General features: G+C 43.7%; 1 protein-coding gene across 1 annotated transcript; it reads right to left on the bottom strand.

The window, feature by feature from the left end:
- Positions 1 to 468: 468 nt before the first annotated feature.
- On the bottom strand, positions 469 to 20,201 carry LOC115183067 (uncharacterized protein C8orf34 homolog; the record flags this gene model as incomplete). The annotated part of the gene is given in 6 exon segments (XM_029744428.1): positions 469 to 502; positions 5,394 to 5,557; positions 9,081 to 9,109; positions 9,828 to 9,947; positions 19,452 to 19,583; positions 20,048 to 20,201. Coding segments are annotated over 6 exon segments (621 nt in total), but the record flags the coding sequence as incomplete, so codon positions are not given.
- Between the last annotated feature and the right edge of the window lie 400 nt (positions 20,202 to 20,601).

Genomic DNA, 20,601 nt, shown 5'->3' with positions numbered 1-20,601 from the left:
GAGAGAGAGAGAGAGAGAGAGAGAGGAGAGAGAGAGAGAGGATGAGAGAGAGAGTAGAGGATGAGAGAGAGAGAGAGAGAGAGAGAGAGAGAGAGAGAGAGAGAGAGAGAGGAGAGAGAGAGAGGAGGAGAGAGAGGTAGAGAGTGTGTGTGTGACTATCTAGTTACATGTATTATCCATGTTGTATTTTCCATGTCAGCCGTAGTGAGGAAGCTCAATGACCCTCAGTAAAAATAGTGATTAATGTCACTGATGTGTTTTGACATTGGTATCTGTGAATCAGTGAATCTGTATTGGGTCTGATTTGTTTTTGTAGTTGTTAGTATTATTGAACAGGAAGGAAGAAGACAGACCCAGCAGCTCCATGACGTCGTCCTCGTCCTCCATCTCTTCCTCAGTGAGTGAGGGGGCGGAGTCAAAGGAATCTTGGGACAACATGGCCGCCAGGAGCCTCTTGTGGTGCTGCTGCTGCTGCTGCTGCTTCAACCCTTTACTCTTCCCACTGCAGAGACAGGAAGGGGAGTTGTTACAACAGGAAGGGGAGTGGTTACAACAGGAAGGGGAGTGGTTACAACAGGAAGGGGAGTGGTTACAACAGGAAGGGGAGTGGTTACAGAGGGAGTTGTTACAACAGGAAGGGGAGTGGTTACAACAGGAAGGGGAGTGGTTACAACCGGAAGGGGAGTGGTTACAACAGGAAGGGGAGTGGTTACAACAGGAAGGGGAGTGGTTACAACAGGAAGGGGAGTTGTTACAACAGGAAGGGGAGTGGTTACAACAGGAAGGGGAGTGGTTACAAAAGGAAGGGGAGTGGTTACAACCGGAAGGGGAGTGGTTCAAACAGGAAGGGGAGTGGTTACAACAGGAAGGGGAGTGGTTACAACAGGAAGGGGGGTGGTTACAACAGGAAGGGGAGTGGTTACAACAGGAAGGGGAGTGGTTACAACCGGAAGGGGAGTGGTTCAAACAGTAAGGGGAGTGGTTCAAACAGGAAGGGGAGTGGTTACAACAGGAAGGGGAGTGGTTACAACAGGAAGGGGAGTTGTTACAACAGGAAGGGGAGTGGTTACAACAGGACGGGGAGTGGTTACAACAGGAAGGGGAGTGGTTCAAACAGGAAGGGGAGTGGTTACAACAGGAAGGGGAGTGGTTCAAACAGTAAGGGGAGTGGTTCAAACAGGAAGGGGAGTGGTTCAAACAGGAAGGGGAGTGGTTACAACAGGAAGGGGAGTGGTTACAACAGGAAGGGGAGTGGTTACAACAGGAAGGGGAGTGGTTACAACAGGAAGGGGGGTGGTTACAACAGGAAGGGGAGTGGTTACAACAGGAAAGGGAGTGGTTACAACAGTAAGGGGAGTGGTTACAACAGGAAGGGTAGGGTTAAACTAAGAAGGGGATGAGTTAGAGGGGACCTAGGTTAGGTTAGACGTTGGATAGGATATTATAACCACAGCCAAGAGTTTTTCCTGGTACGTTTAGATGTCCAGGACAAAGGGTGGCAGGTTGCCTAGCGGGTAGAGCGTTGGGTCAGTCAGTAACGGTTGTTCGTTTTGAATCCCAGAGCTGACAAGGTGAAAAACTGTTATTATTATTATCATTGTCAGTGTGTCTATGTCCTAGCCAGCTCCTTAGTCATGCCAAACATATTGGCTACAAGTGAAACAGACTGGCACCAAAGCTGACAGAGAGAGACTACTAGACAATTTAAAACCTGTATGCAGGCTATGGAAGAACTGGGACATTTTCAGCTTCCAGGAATTGTGTACACATCCTTGTGACATGGGGCCGTGTATTATCATACTGAAACTTGAGGTGATGGATGCGGATGAATGACACGACAATGGGGCCTCAGGATCTCATCACTGTATCTCTGTGCATTCAAATTATCATCGATAAATGCGATTGTTTTTGTTGTCTGTAGCTTATGCCTGCCCATACCATAACCCCACCGCCACCATGGGGCACTCTGTTCACAACGTTGATATCAGCTAACCACTCACTCACTCACTCACTCAACGCCTTACACGCTGTCTGCCATATGCACGGTTCAGTTGAAACCGTAATTCATCCAACTGAAGGTGAGCATTTGCCCACTGAAGTCGGTTACGATGCCAAACTCCAGTCAGGTCAAGACCCTGGTGAGGACGACGAGCACGCAGATGAGCTTCCCTGATGTGGTGATCCTTGGTGGACATTCCTGAGACATCTTCGACATTGTGTTGTTGTGACAAAACGGCACATTTTAGAGTGGCTTTTTATTGTCCCCAAAACAAGGCGCACCTGTGTAATGATCATACTGTTTAATCAGCTTCTTGATATGCCACACCTGTCAGGTGGATGGAATATCTTGCTAAAGGAGAAATGCTCACGAACAGGGATGTAAACACATTGGTGAACAACATTTTAGAGAAATAAGCTTTTTGTGCGTATGGAACATTTCTGGGATGTTTTATTTCAGCTCATGAAACATAGAACCAACACTTTACATGTTGCGTTTATATTTCTGTTCAATGTATATTATTATATATTATTGTATTATACGGTGCCTTTGGAAAGTATTTAGACCCCTTGACTTGTTACGTTACAACCTCACTATGAAATTGATTAAATCGTTTTTTCCCCTCATTAATCTAAACTCAATACCCCATAATGACAAATCAAAAACTGTTTTTTTTTTAAACTTGTGCTAATTTATAAAATAAAAAAAACGGAAATATCACATTTACATAAGTATTCAGACCCTTTACTCAGTACTTTGTTGAAGCACCTTTTGCAGTGATTACAGCCTTGCTTCTTCTTGGGTATGATGCTAAAAGCTTGGCACACCTTTATTTGGGGAGTTTCTCCCATTCTTCTCTGCAGATCCTCTCAAGCTCTGTCAGGTTGGATGGGGAGCGTCGCTGCACAGCTATTTTCATGTCTCTCCACAGATGTTTGATCGGGTTTAAGTCCGGGCTCTGGCTGGGCCATTCAAGGACATCACAGCCACTCCTGCGTTGTCTTGGCTGTGTGCTTAGGGTTGTTGTCCTGTTGGAAGGTGAACCTTCACCCCAGTCTGAGGTCCTGAGCGCTCTGGAAAAGGTTTTCATCAAGGATCTCTCTGTAGTTTGTTCCATTCATCTTTGCCTCGATCATGACTGGTCTCCCAGTCCCTGCTGCTGAAAAACATCCTCACAGCATGATTCTGCCACCACCATACTTCACTGTAGGGATGGTGCCAGGTTTCCTCCAAACATGACGCTTGGCATTCATCAGAGGCCTAATTGGTGGAGTGCTGCAGAGATGGTTGTCCTTGTGGATGGTTCTCCTATCTCCACAGAGGGACTCTAGAGCTCTGTCAGAGTGACCATCAGGTTCTTGGTCACCTCCCTGACCAAGGCCCTTCTCCCCAGATGGCTCAGTTTGCCGGGTGGCCAATTCTAGGAAGAGTCTTGGTGGTTGTGAACTTCTTCCATTTAAGAATGATGGAGTCCACTGTGTTCTTGGGGACCTTCAATGCTGCATAAATGTTTTGGTACCCTTCCCCAGATCTGTGCCTCGACACGATCATGTCTCTGAACTCTAAGGACAATTCCTTTGACCTCATGGCTTGGTTTTTGCTCTGACATGCACTGTCAACTGTGGGACCTCATATAGACAGGTGTGTGCCTTTCCAAATCATGTCCAATCAATTTTACCACAGGTGGACTCCAATCAAGTTGTAGAAACATCTCAAGAATGACCAATGGAAACAGGATGCACCTGAGCTCAATTTCAAGTCTCATAGTAAAGGGTTTGAATACTTACGTAAATAAAGTATTTCTGTTTCTTATTTTTTTATACATTTGCAAAAAAAAAATCTAAAAACCTGTTTTCACGTTCTCATTAATTGTGATGTCATTATGGGGTATTGTGATGTCATTATGGGGTATTGTGATGTCATTATGGGGTATTGTGATGTCATTATGGGGTATTGTGATGTCATTATGGGGTATTGTGATGTCATTATGGGGTATTGTGTGTAGATTGATGAGAATAGTTTTTTTTGTTTACTCCATTTTAGAATAAGGATGTAAACGTAATAAAATATTTGATAAAGTGAAGCTGTAACTGAACTGAATAGTTCCCAAGGTACTGAACAACAATATAAATACAACATGCAAAGTATTGGTCTCATGTTTCATCATCTGAAATAAAACACCCCAGAAATGTTCCAGCTTAATTGGCACATATAAGTTCAGTATATATTATAATTACTATAATAATTATATTATAATATATTCCCTATATATTATAATACATCCCACACACACACACACATCTTTCCCCAATCTGGTACCCCAAACAACAAGATTTCTCCCACTAATCAAACGATAGAGTAACCTAATGAGGTTTAAAAAAGCTGTGTGTGTGTGTGTGTGTGTGTGTGTGTGTGTGTGTGTGTGTGTGATTTATGATTTAATATCTGATCCTCTCTAATTAGCTACATCCCCAAATGGTCACCTAACACGGAGCGCGCACACACACACACACACACACACACACACACACACACACACACACACACACACACACACACACACACACACACACACCGCCTCCTCACAGTCCCACAGTTAATATCACCACGGCAACATCTGGAAGCGGGCCTTGGAGAGAGAGGAGGGGGACCTGTGCAGTTTTACAAAAACATTCATTTAGATTAGATTGGATTACTTTAATAGTAGTGGGGTGATATAGCACCAGAAGACAGGTATCCCCTTACATAGACCGACTTCGTCAGCCTGAGTGCCAGTCGGTTTGTGCCATCATGCCAACTCATTGTCACTAACCGTCATGACAAACAGTCTGGCTTTCTAAACGTTTGGCTTCAAGAAGGAGAGCAATGGAGATGGAAAGAACACAAACAGATCTGGGACCAGGCTAGCAATAACTTGGGAATGTAAAATGTGTCTGGAGCCGAGCTAAATGAGGTTAGCTGTACTAGTCAGTGGTAAATTGGGTACAGCGTCATTCAAAACAGAAGTTTGATCCTGGTTGTGAAATAGGATTAAAGCTGCTGATTCCAAGGGGTGTTCCTGAGGCTACTGGAATGACGACAAACAAGTCTGCGTCCCAATCGTCACCCCAATCCCTTTATAATGCACTACCTTTGACCAGAGCCCTATAGGTAGTGCACTATATAGGGACTAGGGTGCCTTTCAGGACAAAGACAAAGTCACCCCTCTCTATTCCAGCTAGAGCATAAATCAATCGTAATTGGCACACACACACACACACACGCACACGCACACGCACACACACACACACACACACACACACACACAAACTCCCCACCCCCCCCCTCCCACACACACACATTCCTCCCCTCTCCTCCACACACACACATACACCCTTCCCTTTCTCTCCCTTACCTTCCGGCAGGGCTGCAATCTGCGCTCCCCCAAGCCTCAGTCTTGGTCCTGGGGACTGGGGGTTGGAGCATCTCTGCTGCCAGTGGGTCGGGGTCTTCCTCCTCCCTGCCCACCCACTCCCCCACCACCCTGGGCTGCAGCACTGAGTTATACCCCCCCAGATTCTGGATGGAGGGGGAGAAAGGGAGAGAAAGAGAGAGAAAGAGAGAGATTGTCATATGGACATTACATTCAAAATGTTTGATGATGATACTTCCTTGCCAGATATTAAATATAGACGCTATCAAAACCAAGAGGGAGGTATCATGAGAGATCATGAGAATGACTGAAGTGCAATACAACCCAAACATCAATACAACCCAATACAACCCAAACATCAATACAACCAAAACATCAATACAACCCAAACATCAATACAACCAAAACATCATTACAACCCAAACATCAATACAACCCAAACATCAATACAACCCAATACAACCCAAACATCAATACAACCCAAATATCAATACAACCCAAACATCAATACAACCCAAACATCAATACAACTCAATACAACCCAAACATCAATACAACCCACACATCAATACAACTCAATACAATCCAATACAACCCAATACCACCCAAACATCAATACAACCCAATACAACCCAAACATCAATACAACCCAAACATCAATACAACCCAAACATCATTACAACCCAATACAACCCAAACATCAATACAACCCAAACATCAATACAACCCAATACAACCCAAACATCATTACAACCCAAACATCAATACAAGCCAAACATCAATACAACCCAATACAACCCAAACATCAATACAACCCAAACATCAATAAAACCCAAACATCAATACAAACATCAATACAACCCAATACAACCCAAACATCAATACAAGCCAAACATCAATACACCCCAAACCTCAATACAACCCAATACAACCCAAACCTCAATACAACCCAAACCTCAATGCAACCCAAACCGCAATACAACCCAAAACTCAATACAAGCCAAACATCAATACACCCCAAACCTCAATACAACTCAATGCAACCCAAACTGCAATACAACCCAAAACTCAATACAACCCAAACATCAATACAACCCAATACAACCCAATTATCAATACAACCCAAACATCAATACAACCCAATACAACCCAATCATCAATACAAGCCAAACATCAATACAACCCAATACAACCCAAATCAACCCAAACATCAATACAACCCAAACATCAATACAACCCAAACATCAATACACCCCAAAACTCAATACAACCCAAAACTCAATACAACCCAAACCTCAATACAACCCAAAACTCAATACAACCCAAAACTCAATACAACCCAAACCTCAATACAACTCAATACAACCCAAACCTCAATACAACCCAAAACTCAATACAACCCAAAACTCATTTACAACCCAAACCTCAATACAACCCAATACAACTCAAACCTCAATACAACCCAATATAACCCAAACCTCAATACAACCCAATACAACTCAAACCTCAATACAACCCAAAACTCAATTTAACCCAAAACTCAATACAACCCAAACCTCAATATAACCCAAACCTCAATGCAACCCAAACCTCATGCAACCCAAACCTCATTACAACCCAAACCTCAATACAACCCAATACAACTCAAACCTCAATACAACCCAATATAACCCAAACCTCAATACAACCCAATACAACCCAAACCTCAATACAACCCAATACAACTCAAACCTCAATACAACCCAATACAACCCAAACCTCAATACAACCCAAACCTCAATGCAACCCAAACCTCATTACAACCCAAACCTCAATACAACCCAATACAACTCAAACCTCAATACAACCCAATATAACCCAAACCTCAATACAACCCAATACAAATCAAACCTCAATACAACCCAAAACTCAATACAATCCAAAACTCAATACAACCCAAACCTCAATATAACCCAAACCTCATGCAACCCAAACCTCAATACAACCCAATCATCAATACAAGCCAAACATCAATACAACCCAATACAACCCAAATCAACCCAAACATCAATACAACCCTAACATCAATACAACCCAAACATCAATACACCCCAAACCTCAATACAACCCAAACCTCATTACAACCCAAAACTCAATACAACCCAAAACTCAATACAACCCAAACCTCAATACAACTCAATACAACCCAAACCTCAATACAACCCAAAACTCAATACAACCCAAAACTCATTACAACCCAAACCTCAATACAACCCAATACAACTCAAACCTCAATACAACCCAATATAACCCAAACCTCAATACAACCCAATACAACTCAAACCTCAATACAACCCAAAACTCAATACAACCCAAACCTCAATATAACCCAAACCTCAATGCAACCCAAACCTCATGCAACCCAAACCTCAATACAACCCAAACTTCAATACAACCCAAAACTCAATACAACCAAAACCTCATTACAACCCAAACCTCAATGCAATAAAAACAATCTCTCTGTCTAGCTGCAGGCACACAGGCAAACACAAAACTATCCACCTGGAGGACTCACCATCAAAAACACAACTGCAATATCTCTGTCTGAGTCCCAAATGGATCCCTATTCACTATAGAGTGCACTATATTTGACAACCTAAATAACCAAAAATAACCAAAATACCTTCATAAGCTTTTCACAAATTGGTCTTGCCCACTATTTTAGGGCTCTCCGAAGAGACAAGGTGCTGTTCAAATCAAACCAAATACATTTGTATTTGTCACATGCTCCGAATACAACAAGTGTAGACTTTACCTGTGAAATGCTTACTTTACAAGCCCTTAACCAACAGTGCAGTTCAAGAAGAGTTAAGAAAATATTTACCAAATAAACTAAAAGTAAAAACTTTTTAAAGTAACACAATAAAATAACAATAACGAGGCTGTATACAGGAGGTACCGGTACCGAGTCAATGTGTGGAGGTACAGGTTAGTCTAAATAATTTATACATGTAGGTGGGGGTAAAGTGACTATGCATAGATAATAAACAGTGAGTAGCAGCAGTGTAAAAACAAAGTGGGGGATGTCAATGTAAATAGTCCGGGTGTACGTTTGATTAACTGTTCAGCAGTCTGATGGCTTCGAGGTAGAAGCTGTTAAGAAGCCTTTTGGTCCTAGACTTTGGCGCTCCGGTACCGCTTGCCGTGCGGTAGCAGAGAGAACAGTCTATAACTTGGGTGACTGGAGTCTCTGACAATTTTATGGGCCTTCCTCTGACACCGCCTAGTATATAGGTCCTGGATGTCAGGAAGCTTGGCCCCAGTGATCAAATCAAATGTTATTTGTCTCCCTACAAACTGAGTTCTCTCATTATTGTATTGAGGTAGAACCAGGGCCAGACAGTGTATAAAAATAAGATTTTTTCTGCTGTGAATCACATCTATACCCGACCAGCCGTACTACAGAAAGAGAAGCTTATTGAAGTTTCACAGGACGGATGTCGGTCCCATGAGATTGTTGCATGTCATTATTTTCACACACACACACACACATTCCCGTGGGAATCAAACCCTCAACCCTAGCGTTGAAAGCACCATGCTCTACCAACTGAGCTACACACAAAAACCAACAAACAATCATTTTCATGATGTACATTAAAAAGAAACATGACTGCAGTTGTAAGTAGTTACCTGATCAAGTTCATCAGAAACAGCGATACCTGTGAAGAGCAGAAAAGGGAATCAGCGGGAGGTAAAATGCCACAGAAATTTCAAGCACTAAAATGTAGTCTGTATTTACAAAGGTTCAGGAGTTGGTATAGGTATTAGTATTCCTAGGTATAGGTATTAGTACTACGGTTCAGGAGTTGGTATAGGTATTAGTACTACGGTTCAGGAGTTGGTATAGGTATTAGTACTACAGTTCAGGAGGTAGTATAGGTATTAGTATTCCTAGGTATAGGTATTAGTACTACAGTTCAGGAGGTAGTATAGGTATTAGTATTCCTAGGTATTGGTATTAGTACTACGGTTCAGGAGTTGGTATAGGTATTAGTACTACGGTTCAGGAGGTAATATAGGTATTAGTACTACGGTTCAGGAGGTAGTATAGGTATTAGTACTACGATTCAGGAGTTGGTATAGGTATTAGTACTACGGTTCAGGAGGTAGTATAGGTATTAGTACTACGGTTCAGGAGTTGGTATAGGTATTAGTATTCCTAGGTATAGTTATTAGTACTACGGTTCAGGAGTTGGTATAGGTATTATCTCCATCACTATGGGAAGGGTTCTGTAGAGCCTTGGGTTTAGGAATTAGGGTACATTATTAGGCTTTACGGTTTCGTACTAGGGATTAGGGTACTGTATTAGAGTTGAGGGTTTAGGGTACAGCATTAGTGTTTAGGGTACAGTACTACGTTTTAGTTACTGTACTCACTACGTGACAGGTTCTCCAGAGCCTTGCCCAGCGTCTTGCTCTCCTGCAGGATGAGGTTGAGTTCATCAAAGTCACTGCTCTCCCTCCGTTCCCACCACGGGTGCTCTATAGATCGCGGTACTGAAACACAACCACAACCATAGGACAGCGTCACCTATGCATCCCAGCACCTATACACCACCTGTACACCACCTATACACCACCTATACACCACCTATACACCACCTATACACCACCCATACACCACCTATACACCACCTATACATCACCCATACCCCACCTATACACCACCTATACACCACCTATATACCACCCATACACCACCCATACATCACCCATACACCACCTATACACCACCCATACACCCCCTAAACACCACCTATACACCACCCATACATCACCTATACACCACCTATATACCACCCATATACCACCCATACACCACCCAAACACCACATATACACCACCCATACATCACCTATATACCACCCATACATCACCTATATACCACCCATACACCACCCATACACCACCTATACACCACCCATACACCACCTATACACCACCTAAACACCACCTATACACCATCTATACACCACCCATACGCCACCCATACATCACCTATACACCACCTATATACCACCCATATACCACCCATACACCACCCAAACACCACATATACACCACCCATACATCACCTATATACCACCCATACATCACCTATATACCACCCATACACCACCCATACACCACCTATACACCACCCATTCACCACCCATATACCACCCATACATCACCTATATACCACCCATATACCACCCATACACCACCCAAACACCACATATACACCACCCATACATCACCTATATACCACCCATACACCACCCATACACCACCCATACACCACCCATACACCATGTGGACACCCCTTCAAATTAGTGTATTTGGCTACTTCAGCCACACCCGTTGCTGACAGGTGTATAAAATCGAGCACACCGCCATTCAATCTTCACAGAAAAACATTGTCAGTAGAATGGCCTTATTGAAGACCTCAGTGACTTGCAACATGGCACCGTCATAGGATGCCACCTTTCCAACAAGTTAGTTCCTCAAATTTCTGCCCTGCTAGAGCTGCCCCGGTCAACTGTAAGTGCTGTTATTGTGAATTGGAAACGTCAAGGAGCAACAACGGCTCACCCGTAAAGTGTTAGGTCCCGCAAGCTCACAGAACGGGACCGCAGAGTGCTGAAGTGCGTAAAAATCGTCTTTCCTCGCTTGCATATCTCACTATCGAGTTCCAAACTGCCTCTGGAAGCAATGTCACCAAAATAACTGTTAGTTGGGAGCTTCATGAAATGGGTTTCCATGACCGAGCAGCCGCGCACACAAGCCTAAGATCACCATGTGTAATGCCAAGCGTCAGCTGGAGTGGTGTAAAGCTCGCCGCCATTGGACTCTGGAGCAGTGGAAACGTGTTCTCTGGAGTGATAAATCACGCTTCACCATCTGGCAGTCCGACGGATGAATCTGGGTTTGGTGGATGCCAGGAGAACGCTACTCTTAACGCTACAGCATACAAGGTCATTCTAGACCTTTCTGTGCTTCCAACTTTGTGGCAACAGTTTGGGGAAAGCCCTTTCCTGTTTCAGCATGACAAAATCTCTGTGCACAAAGCGAGGTCCATACATAAATGGTTTGTCAAGATCGGTGTGGAAGAACTTGACTGGCCTGCACAGAGCCTTGACCTCAACCCCATCAAACACCTTTTGGATGAATTGTAACGCCGACTGTGAGCCAGGACAAATCGTCCGACATCAGTGTCCGACCTCACTAATGCTCTTGTGGCTAAATGGAAGCAAGTCCTCGCAGCAATGTTCCAACATCTAGTGGAAAGCCTTCCCAGAAGAGTGGAGGCTGTTATAGCAGCAATGTTCCAACATCTAGTGGAAAGCCTTCCCAGAAGAGTGGAGGCTGTTATAGCAGCAATGTTCCAACATCTAGTGGAAAGCCTTCCCAGAAGAGTGGAGGCTGTTATAGCAGCAATGTTCCAACATCTAGTGGAAAGCCTTCCCAGAAGAGTGGAGGCTGTTATAGTAGCAAAGGGGGAACCAACTCCATATTAATGCCCATGATTTTGACGAGTAGTTGTCCATACTTTTGGTCATGTCGAGTATGTAAATCAAGCATAGCAATCAATAGGAGTTTTCTTTATGGAAAAGCTTGGAGGAAGGTCAATGTATCCCTTCCAGGACCACTGGTCTCCCTTCAGCCTTTAGATTAACAGATGAAAATGGGTCAAACAGGAAGAGAGGTAAGGATCCAGATTTCAGCATCATCACACCAACGTCCTCCAGTCTCTGTCTCCCACTCCCTCTTCTTCTGAGATGTTTAATTGATGAATGAGGAGATATAGACATGTGAAGCCCTAGCTTCAAATCCATTATGACCCCTATTACTTCTCATATGGATGTCAGAACATTTGATTCCTCTCACCATCACTTCACATCCAATCAATGATCACCTTGAGAAAGGTTTGCGTTTGGAATGTGGAACACATACAGTACCAGTCAACAACATTTTTTGACACACTTACTCATTCAAGGGTTTTTTCTTTCTATCTACTATTTTCTACATTGTAGAATCAAAGTGAAGAAATCTAAAAACTATTAAATAACACATTTGGAAGTTAAGACTTTTTTTTGTTTAACAAATCAAAATACATTTTATATTCTTTAAAGTAGCCACCCTTTGCCTTGATGACAGTTTTGCATTCTATTGGCATACTCTCAACCAGCTTCATGCGGTAGTCACCTGGGAATGCATTTCAATTCACAGGTGTGCCTTGATAAAAGTTGATTTGTGGAATTTCTCTCCTTCTTAATGCGTTTGAGCCAATCAATTATGTTGTGACAAGGTGGTGTGGTAAACCGTGGGGTGTTGGGTTGAGCATGCAGAGATTGACACAGGGACAGGGAGGTTTTAGTCTGCAAAAACAACTTTACTAAGACAGAAAATAAACACAACAAAGAAAATCCCTTAGGTTTAGCTCGGTCCTTCTCCTCCACTGTGGCTTGGTGTCGGTCTCTCCCCGTTCTCTCTCGCGGTGTGCCACCGTGCTCCTTTTATTTGGCCTCCACAGCTGGTTGACATTTTCCTCTAATTACCTCCACTTAGATCTGTCCGTGTCGGGGTGTCCAGCTCCCGTATTCCCAGCAGAGGGAGTCAACGTCACCTCACGTACCTCCCCTCTATTACCATCCCCCGGGGTAGACCTCCTGGGATACCACAGTGGTATACAGAAGATAGCCCTATTTGGTAAAAGACCAAGTCCATATTATGGCAAGAACAGCTCAAATAAGCAAAGAGAAACCAGAGTCCATCATTACTTTTAAGACATGAAGGTCAGTCAATCCGGAAAATATCTTGAAGTGCAGTCGCAAAAACCTATGATGAAACTAGTTCTCATGAGGACCGCTACAGGAAAGGAAGACCCAGAGTTACCTCTGAGTTACCAGCCTCAGAAATCGGCAATTAACTGCACCTCAGATTGCAGCCCAAAAAATTATTCCCGGAGTTCAAGTAACAGACACATCTCAACATCAACTGTTCAGAGGCGACTGCGGGAATCAGGCCTTCATGGTCGAATTGCTTCAAAGAAACCACTACTAAAGGACACCAATGAGAAGAAGAGACTTGCTTAGGCCAAGAAACACGAGCAATGGACATTAGACCAGTGGAAATCTGTCCTTTGGTTTGATGAGTCCAAATTTGAGATTTTTGATTCTAAACGCCGTGTCTTTGTGAGATGCAGAGTAGGTGAATGGATGATCTCCGCACGTGTGGTTCCCACCGTGAAGCATGGAGGAGGAGGTGTGATGGTGTGAGGGTGCTTTGCTGGTGACACTGTCTGTGATATATTTAGAATTCAAGGCACACTTAATCGGCATGACTACCACAGCATTCTGCAGCTATACACCATCCCATCTAGTGAGACTATCATTTGTTTTTCAACAGGACAATGACCCAAAACACACCTCTGGGCTATGTGACCAAGAAGGAGAGTGATGGAGTGATGCATCAGATGACCTGGCCTTCACAATCACCCAACTTCATCCCAATTGAGATGGTTTGGGATGAGTTAGACCGCAGATTGAAGGAAAATCAGCCAACAAGCGCTCAGCATATGTGGGAACTCCTTCAAGACTGTTGGAAAAGAATTCCTCATGAAGCTGGTTGAGAGAATGCCAAAAGTGTGCAAAGCTGTCATCAAGGCAAAGGGTGGCTATTTGAAGAATCTAAAATATTACATATATTTTTATTTGTTTAACACTTTTTTGGTTACTACATGATTCCATATGTGTTATTGTCACGCCCTGACCTGAGAGATCCGTTTTTCTCTGTTTGGTTAGGTCAGGGTGTGATGTGGGGTGGGCATTCTATGCTATCTATTTCTTTGTTTTGGCCGAGTATGGTTTCCAATCAGAGGCAGCTGTCTATCGTTGTCTCTGATTGGGAATCATACTTAGGCAGCCTTTTTCCCACCTGTGTTTGTGGGTAGTTGTTTTGTACCTGACGGAACTGTTTGGCTTTTCGTTTTGTTATTTTTTATTTGAGTGTTTTTGATAAATAAAATCATGACGTACCACGCTGCGCTTTGGTCGCCTTCTTCCAACGAACGGCGTTACAGTTATTTCATAGTTTTGATGTCTTCACTATTATTTTACAATGTAGAAAATAGTAAAAAAATAAAGAAAAACTCTTGACTGGTAAATGTATATATTTTCAAAAAATATATATGGGGGATTGGAAATGATGCAGACAATTACATCGATGAAAGCTACAACCTATCTGCAATATTAAAGCTGATCTACCCCCTAAAAAAATATTTACAAAAATAAATCAAGTTTAGTCAGGTTTCTTTACCTTTAATAAAGGGATAATTAACCATATTACTAAATACGTGGGAATTTCACTTTTTTTTAAGTTAAGCTTATTATCGACTTCCCTAGGGTGTTGATTTTTGCCAAAACATTTTTAAAATTAGTTTGCTGGTTATTTAGTAATATCCAGAAAAAATGTGGTTAGCATTTTTGGAAAACGTAGCAATGCTAGTGGCAACACATTGTTTCAGTTAGCAGTGCTTTCAAAAGCATCGGGAAACCATGCTGAACGCAGAGCTCTTTCCCCAATGCTTCTGAATGCACCACTAATTAATGCAGTCTCTTTCCGCTAGCATTCTCACCAGGAGAATCTGGACATTGCTAAAATAATAAACAAACCGATTTTTAAATTATAAAACGCAACACTCTGGAGGAGTCGAAAATCGAAACCTTCAAAAACGTTACTTTAAAGAAGACCATGTGTAAGGAGACGGTTAAGATTTCAAAATAATATAAAATCAATAAAATTAAATTAAAAATTCCTCCACAGAAGCCCAGCCAAAAGCCTTTCTCCAGCAGCAGAGCTCGAGCTGGTCCAACTTAGGAGAAAACAAGCATCTGAAGTCGATCAGATGGATTGGGTCTCTTCCAAGCTGGGCCGTGAGCATTATTAACACAGTGGCAGGACCCCTCGACTACATCTGCCTCCACTGCGAAGGCTGTAACTGGTCCAGGAGTTATTGCAGTCGTTCCACAGCAGTGCACTGCTATAACCCCTGTTCTAGGAGGAAGCACCGATGCAGCAAGTTCGATCTGCTGGTAAACCTTGAGGTTTTGCAATGGAGAGGATTCTCAGGGTTTATTCCAACAAACTTCATCGTACCCTGTGTTAATTACAAATGTTATACTGCAAAATAAAGTATTACGTAATAGGATATGTTTACAACAAATATTTGTTGTTCCTTGGAAAGGTAAAGAGTGTAAATACAAAAGTGACTTGGATTTGCTCACACTTAAAAAGGAGAGATGCACACAGAGAATCTTCAACATAAAATGCCACGTTGATCAACTGGCCACACTCTTCAAACTGCCAGACAGTACGGAGCCTCCAACAACAACTGCCAGACAGTACGGAACCTCCACCAACAACTGCCAGACAGTACAGAGCCACCAACAACAACTGCCAGACAGTACGGAGCCACCAACAACTGTCAGACAGTACGGAGCCACCAACAACAACTGCCAGACAGTACGGAGCCACCAACAACTGCCAGACAGTACGGAGCCACCACCAACAACTGCCAGACAGTACGGAGCCACCAACAACTGCCAGACAGTACGGAGCCACCACCAACAACTGCCAGACAGTACGGAGCCACCAACAACAACTGCCAGACAGTACAGAGCCTCCACCAACAACAACTGCCAGACAGTACGGAGCCACCAACAACTGCCAGACAGTACGGAGCCACCAACAACTGCCAGACAGTAATTAACAAAAGTGAAATAAACCATAAAAAGTGAACAGTAAATATTACACTCGCACAAGTTCCAAAATAATAGAGACATTTCAAATGTCATATTAAGTCTATATACAGCGTTGCAACGACGTGCAAATAGTTAAAGTACAAAAGGGAAATATTTACATAAATATGGGTTGTATTTACAATGGTATTTGTTATTCACTGGCTGCCCAAATATTGCTGTTGTGATGGCACATTGTGGTATTTCACCCAATAGATTTGGGAGTTTATCAAAATTGGATTGGTCGTACATTTGGCAGGAGGTTAGGAAGTGCAGCTCAGTTTCCACCTCATTTTGTGGGCAGCGTGCACATAGCCTGTCTTCTCTTGAGAGCCAGTGTTTGTGAACAGAGGCCCAGGACCAGCGTGCTGAGGGGACTCTTCTCCAGGTTCATCTCTCTGTAGGGGATGGCTTTGTTACGGAAGGATGGGGAATCGCTTCCTTTTAGGTGGTTGTAGAATTTAACGTCTCTCTCTCTCTCACACAGCAGAACTCACAGTAGAGCACCCTTACATACAGAGGACACATTTCATAACATTTTTTTTAAACTCAATATTAAGACATTGTTCTTAATATTATGTATTCTCAGTGTAGATTTCATCTTTGTGTCATGAATAAAATCCACGAGACTTGTCAAATCGACTGGGATGAGATGAGGAGGGTATCGTGTGGTCCCGCGTGGCTCAGTTAGTAGGGCATGGCGCTTGCAATGCCAGGATCGTGGGTTCGATAACATACCAACAGAGAAGGTAAGGAGAGATACCTACTGAAAAGAACTTTTTTTCACGGCACATTTAACTGTTGTCTTCCATTAGAACTTTTCCTTTAAAATTGTTGTTTCTTCGTTTACAGGTCGGTTTGTTACAGAAAAAAAAAAATCAGCTACTGTATACTAAGTATAGAAGCCCATTATATTCTGGTGCAGCTTTGCGAGGAGCACAGCTCTTGTTTCATGTATTTTGCCAGTCTGGCAATTCTTAAGGAACAAAGAGAGAGAAACAGCAGAGTGGCAGGGAGAAGCAGCCAGGGCCACCGGAGGAGACACACGTCCTCTCTTTCATTTCCTTCTGATTGTGAGTGATGGTCTGACCACAGCCTGAAATAGACTGGAACTGGCACGAGAATGAGAGCAATACTGAATTATTGAAGTTTCAGCCTCTCCCCCTCCTATCTTTCTCGATCTGTCTCTCTCTCTATCTCTCTCTTTGCCTCCCACCTTCTATCTATCTCTCTCTCCACTATCCCCGTCTCCTCTCCCCATCTCTCTCCTTCCCTCCCTCTCCAACCTCTTCATCTCTCTTTCCATTTGACCCAACCTATGAGTCCCTTACATCACCCTACCTTCAGTCTGTCCCCGGTTATCTGTAGAACCTCATTACATCACCCTACCTTCAGTCTGTCCCCAGTTATCTGTAGAACCTCATTACATCACCCTTCATTCAGTCTGTCCCCAGTTATCTATAGACCTCATTACATCACCCTACCTTCAGTCTGTCCCCGGTTATCTGTAGAACCTCATTACATCACCCTTCATTCAGTCTGTCCCCAGTTATCTATAGACCTCATTACATCACCCTTCATTCAGTCTGTCCCCAGTTATCTGTAGAACCTCATTACATCACCCTACCTTCAGTCTGTCCCCAGTTATCTGTAGAACCCCATTACATCACCCTACCTTCAGTCTGTCCCCAGTTATCTGTAGAACCTCATTACATCACCCTACCTTCAGTCTGTCCCCAGTTATCTGTAGAACCTCATTACATCACCCTACCTTCAGTCTGTCCCCAGTTATCTGTAGAACCTCATTACATCACCCTACCTTCAGTCTGTCCCCGGTTATCTGTAGAACCTCATTACATCACCCTTCATTCAGTCTGTCCCCAGTTATCTATAGACCTCATTACATCACCCTACCTTCAGTCTGTCCCCAGTTATCTGTAGAACCTCATTACATCACCCTACCTTCAGTCTGTCCCCAGTTATCTGTAGAACCTCATTACATCACCCTACCTTCAGTCTGTCCCCAGTTATCTGTAGAACCTCATTACATCACCCTACCTTCAGTCTGTCCCCAGTTATCTGTAGAACCTCATTACATCACCCTTCATTCAGTCTGTCCCCAGTTATCTATAGAACCTCATTACATCACCCTACCTTCAGTCTGTCCCCAGTTATCTATAGAACCTCATTACATCACCCTACCTTCAGTCTGTCCCCAGTTATCTGTAGAACCTCATTACATCACCCTACCTTCAGTCTGTCCCCAGTTATCTGTAGAACCTCATTACATCACCCTACCTTCAGTCTGTCCCCAGTTATCTGTAGAACCTCCTTACATCACCCTACCTTCAGTCTGTCCCCAGTTATCTGTAGAACCTCATTACATCACCCTACCTTCAGTCTGTCCCCAGTTATCTGTAGAACCTCATTACATCACCCTACCTTCAGTCTGTCCCCAGTTATCTATAGAACCTCATTACATCACCCTACCTTCAGTCTGTCCCCAGTTATCTGTAGAACCTCATTACATCACCCTACCTTCAGTCTGTCCCCAGTTATCTGTAGAACCTCATTACATCACCCTACCTTCAGTCTGTCCCCAGTTATCTGTAGAACCTCATTACATCACCCTACCTTCAGTCTGTCCCCAGTTATCTGTAGAACCTCCTTACATCACCCTACCTTCAGTCTGTCCCCAGTTATCTGTAGAACCTCATTACATCACCCTTCATTCAGTCTGTCCCCAGTCATCTATAGAACCTCATTACATCACCCTTCATTCAGTCTGTCCCCAGTCATCTGTAGAACCTCATTACATCACCCTTCATTCAGTCTGTCCCCAGTTATCTGTAGAACCTCATTACATCACCCTTCATTCAGTCTGTCCCCAGTTATCTATAGAACCTCATTACATCACCCTTCATTCAGTCTGTCCCCAGTTATCTGTAGAACCTCATTACATCACCCTTCATTCAGTCTGTCCCCAGTTATCTATAGAACCTCATTACATCACCCTTCATTCAGTCTGTCCCCAGTTATCTGTGCTATAGAGTATTGACTAGCGTATTCATCTGGCACTGGCCCACTGGACAATGAACCATGACTAATTTAATGGTAAAATTACGTCCAATGACAGAGGAACTGACAGGACTAATAGAGGTACCATTGGAGCAACATAAAGACGTCTATAATGACACACTGTAGATATAGCTATACTCACAGGACTTCGATTCTGTTGAAGGAGGGGAGATGTTAGACACAGCCAGATCACTCTTGGATTTCTTGGGTTTGTTCGGGTGGATCTGCCAGTGCTTCTCATAACTCCTGAAGTCAGGACCTCCCTCACTCTCCGCTGAGAGAAGAAGGTACCAGAACAGTAGTACACACACAACGACAAGGAATGTGTGCGTTTGTGTGCCTGTGGGGACGTGTTTAACTACACTTGTGAGGACCAGAAGTCCCCACAACAATAGTAAACATACACAAATTTCACCAACTGGGGACATTTTATTGGTCCCCACAAGGTCAAATGCTATTTTTATGGGGTTTAGGGTTAAGGTTAAAATTAGTGTTAGAATTAGATTTAAGTTTAGGATTAAGATTAAGAGTTAGGGTTAGGTTTTGGGGTTAAGGTTAGGGTAAGGGTTAGTGGTTAGGAAAAATAGGATTTTGAATGGGACTGAATTATGTGTCCCCAACAAGGTTAATTATACAACACTGTTTGTGTGTATTGCGTATGTGTGTATACGTGAGCTTCTGAGTGTAGGCGTGTACATGTGCACGTGCACGTGCATGCATATGTGTCCGTGCTCCTACCTGCACCGCTCTGGGCCCACAGAGCGGCGGAGCCCGCCAGTGTTCTGTGCAGCTTGCCGGGGCTGCCTGGCTTGGTCTGCAGGTGGCTGATGAGAAAGGGGACAGGATGGTCTGGGGTCTGGCTGATCAGACTGGCCATCATCTCCTAGCAGGAACGGCAGAACAGAGACACGTCAGAAAGACAGACAGAGGAAGAGGGGGGAGAGGTAAAGAGAAAGAGAGAGCAGAGATGGGGAGAGGTAAAGAGAAAGAGAGAGGGGGAGAGGAGAGAGAGAGGGGAGATGGGGAGAGGTAAAGAGAGAGGGGAGAGGTAAAGAGAGAGAAGAGAGGGGAGAGGGGAGAGGGGGAGAGGGGAGATGGGGAGAGGTAAAGAGAGAGGGGAGAGGGGGAGAGGGAGAGGGGAGAGGGGGAGAGGTAAAGAGGGAGAGGGGAGAGGGGGAGAGGTAAAGAGAGAGAGGGGAGGAGGGGGAGAGGTAAAGAGAGAGGGGAGAGGGGAGAGGGGGAGAGGTAAAGAGAGAGAAGAGAGGGAGAGGGGGAGAGGGGGAGGAGAGGGA

This window comes from Salmo trutta, unplaced genomic scaffold, assembly GCF_901001165.1.
Source record: "Salmo trutta unplaced genomic scaffold, fSalTru1.1, whole genome shotgun sequence".
Classification (NCBI taxonomy): domain Eukaryota; kingdom Metazoa; phylum Chordata; class Actinopteri; order Salmoniformes; family Salmonidae; genus Salmo; species Salmo trutta.
This window is presented reverse-complemented; position numbering and strand designations above follow the sequence as displayed.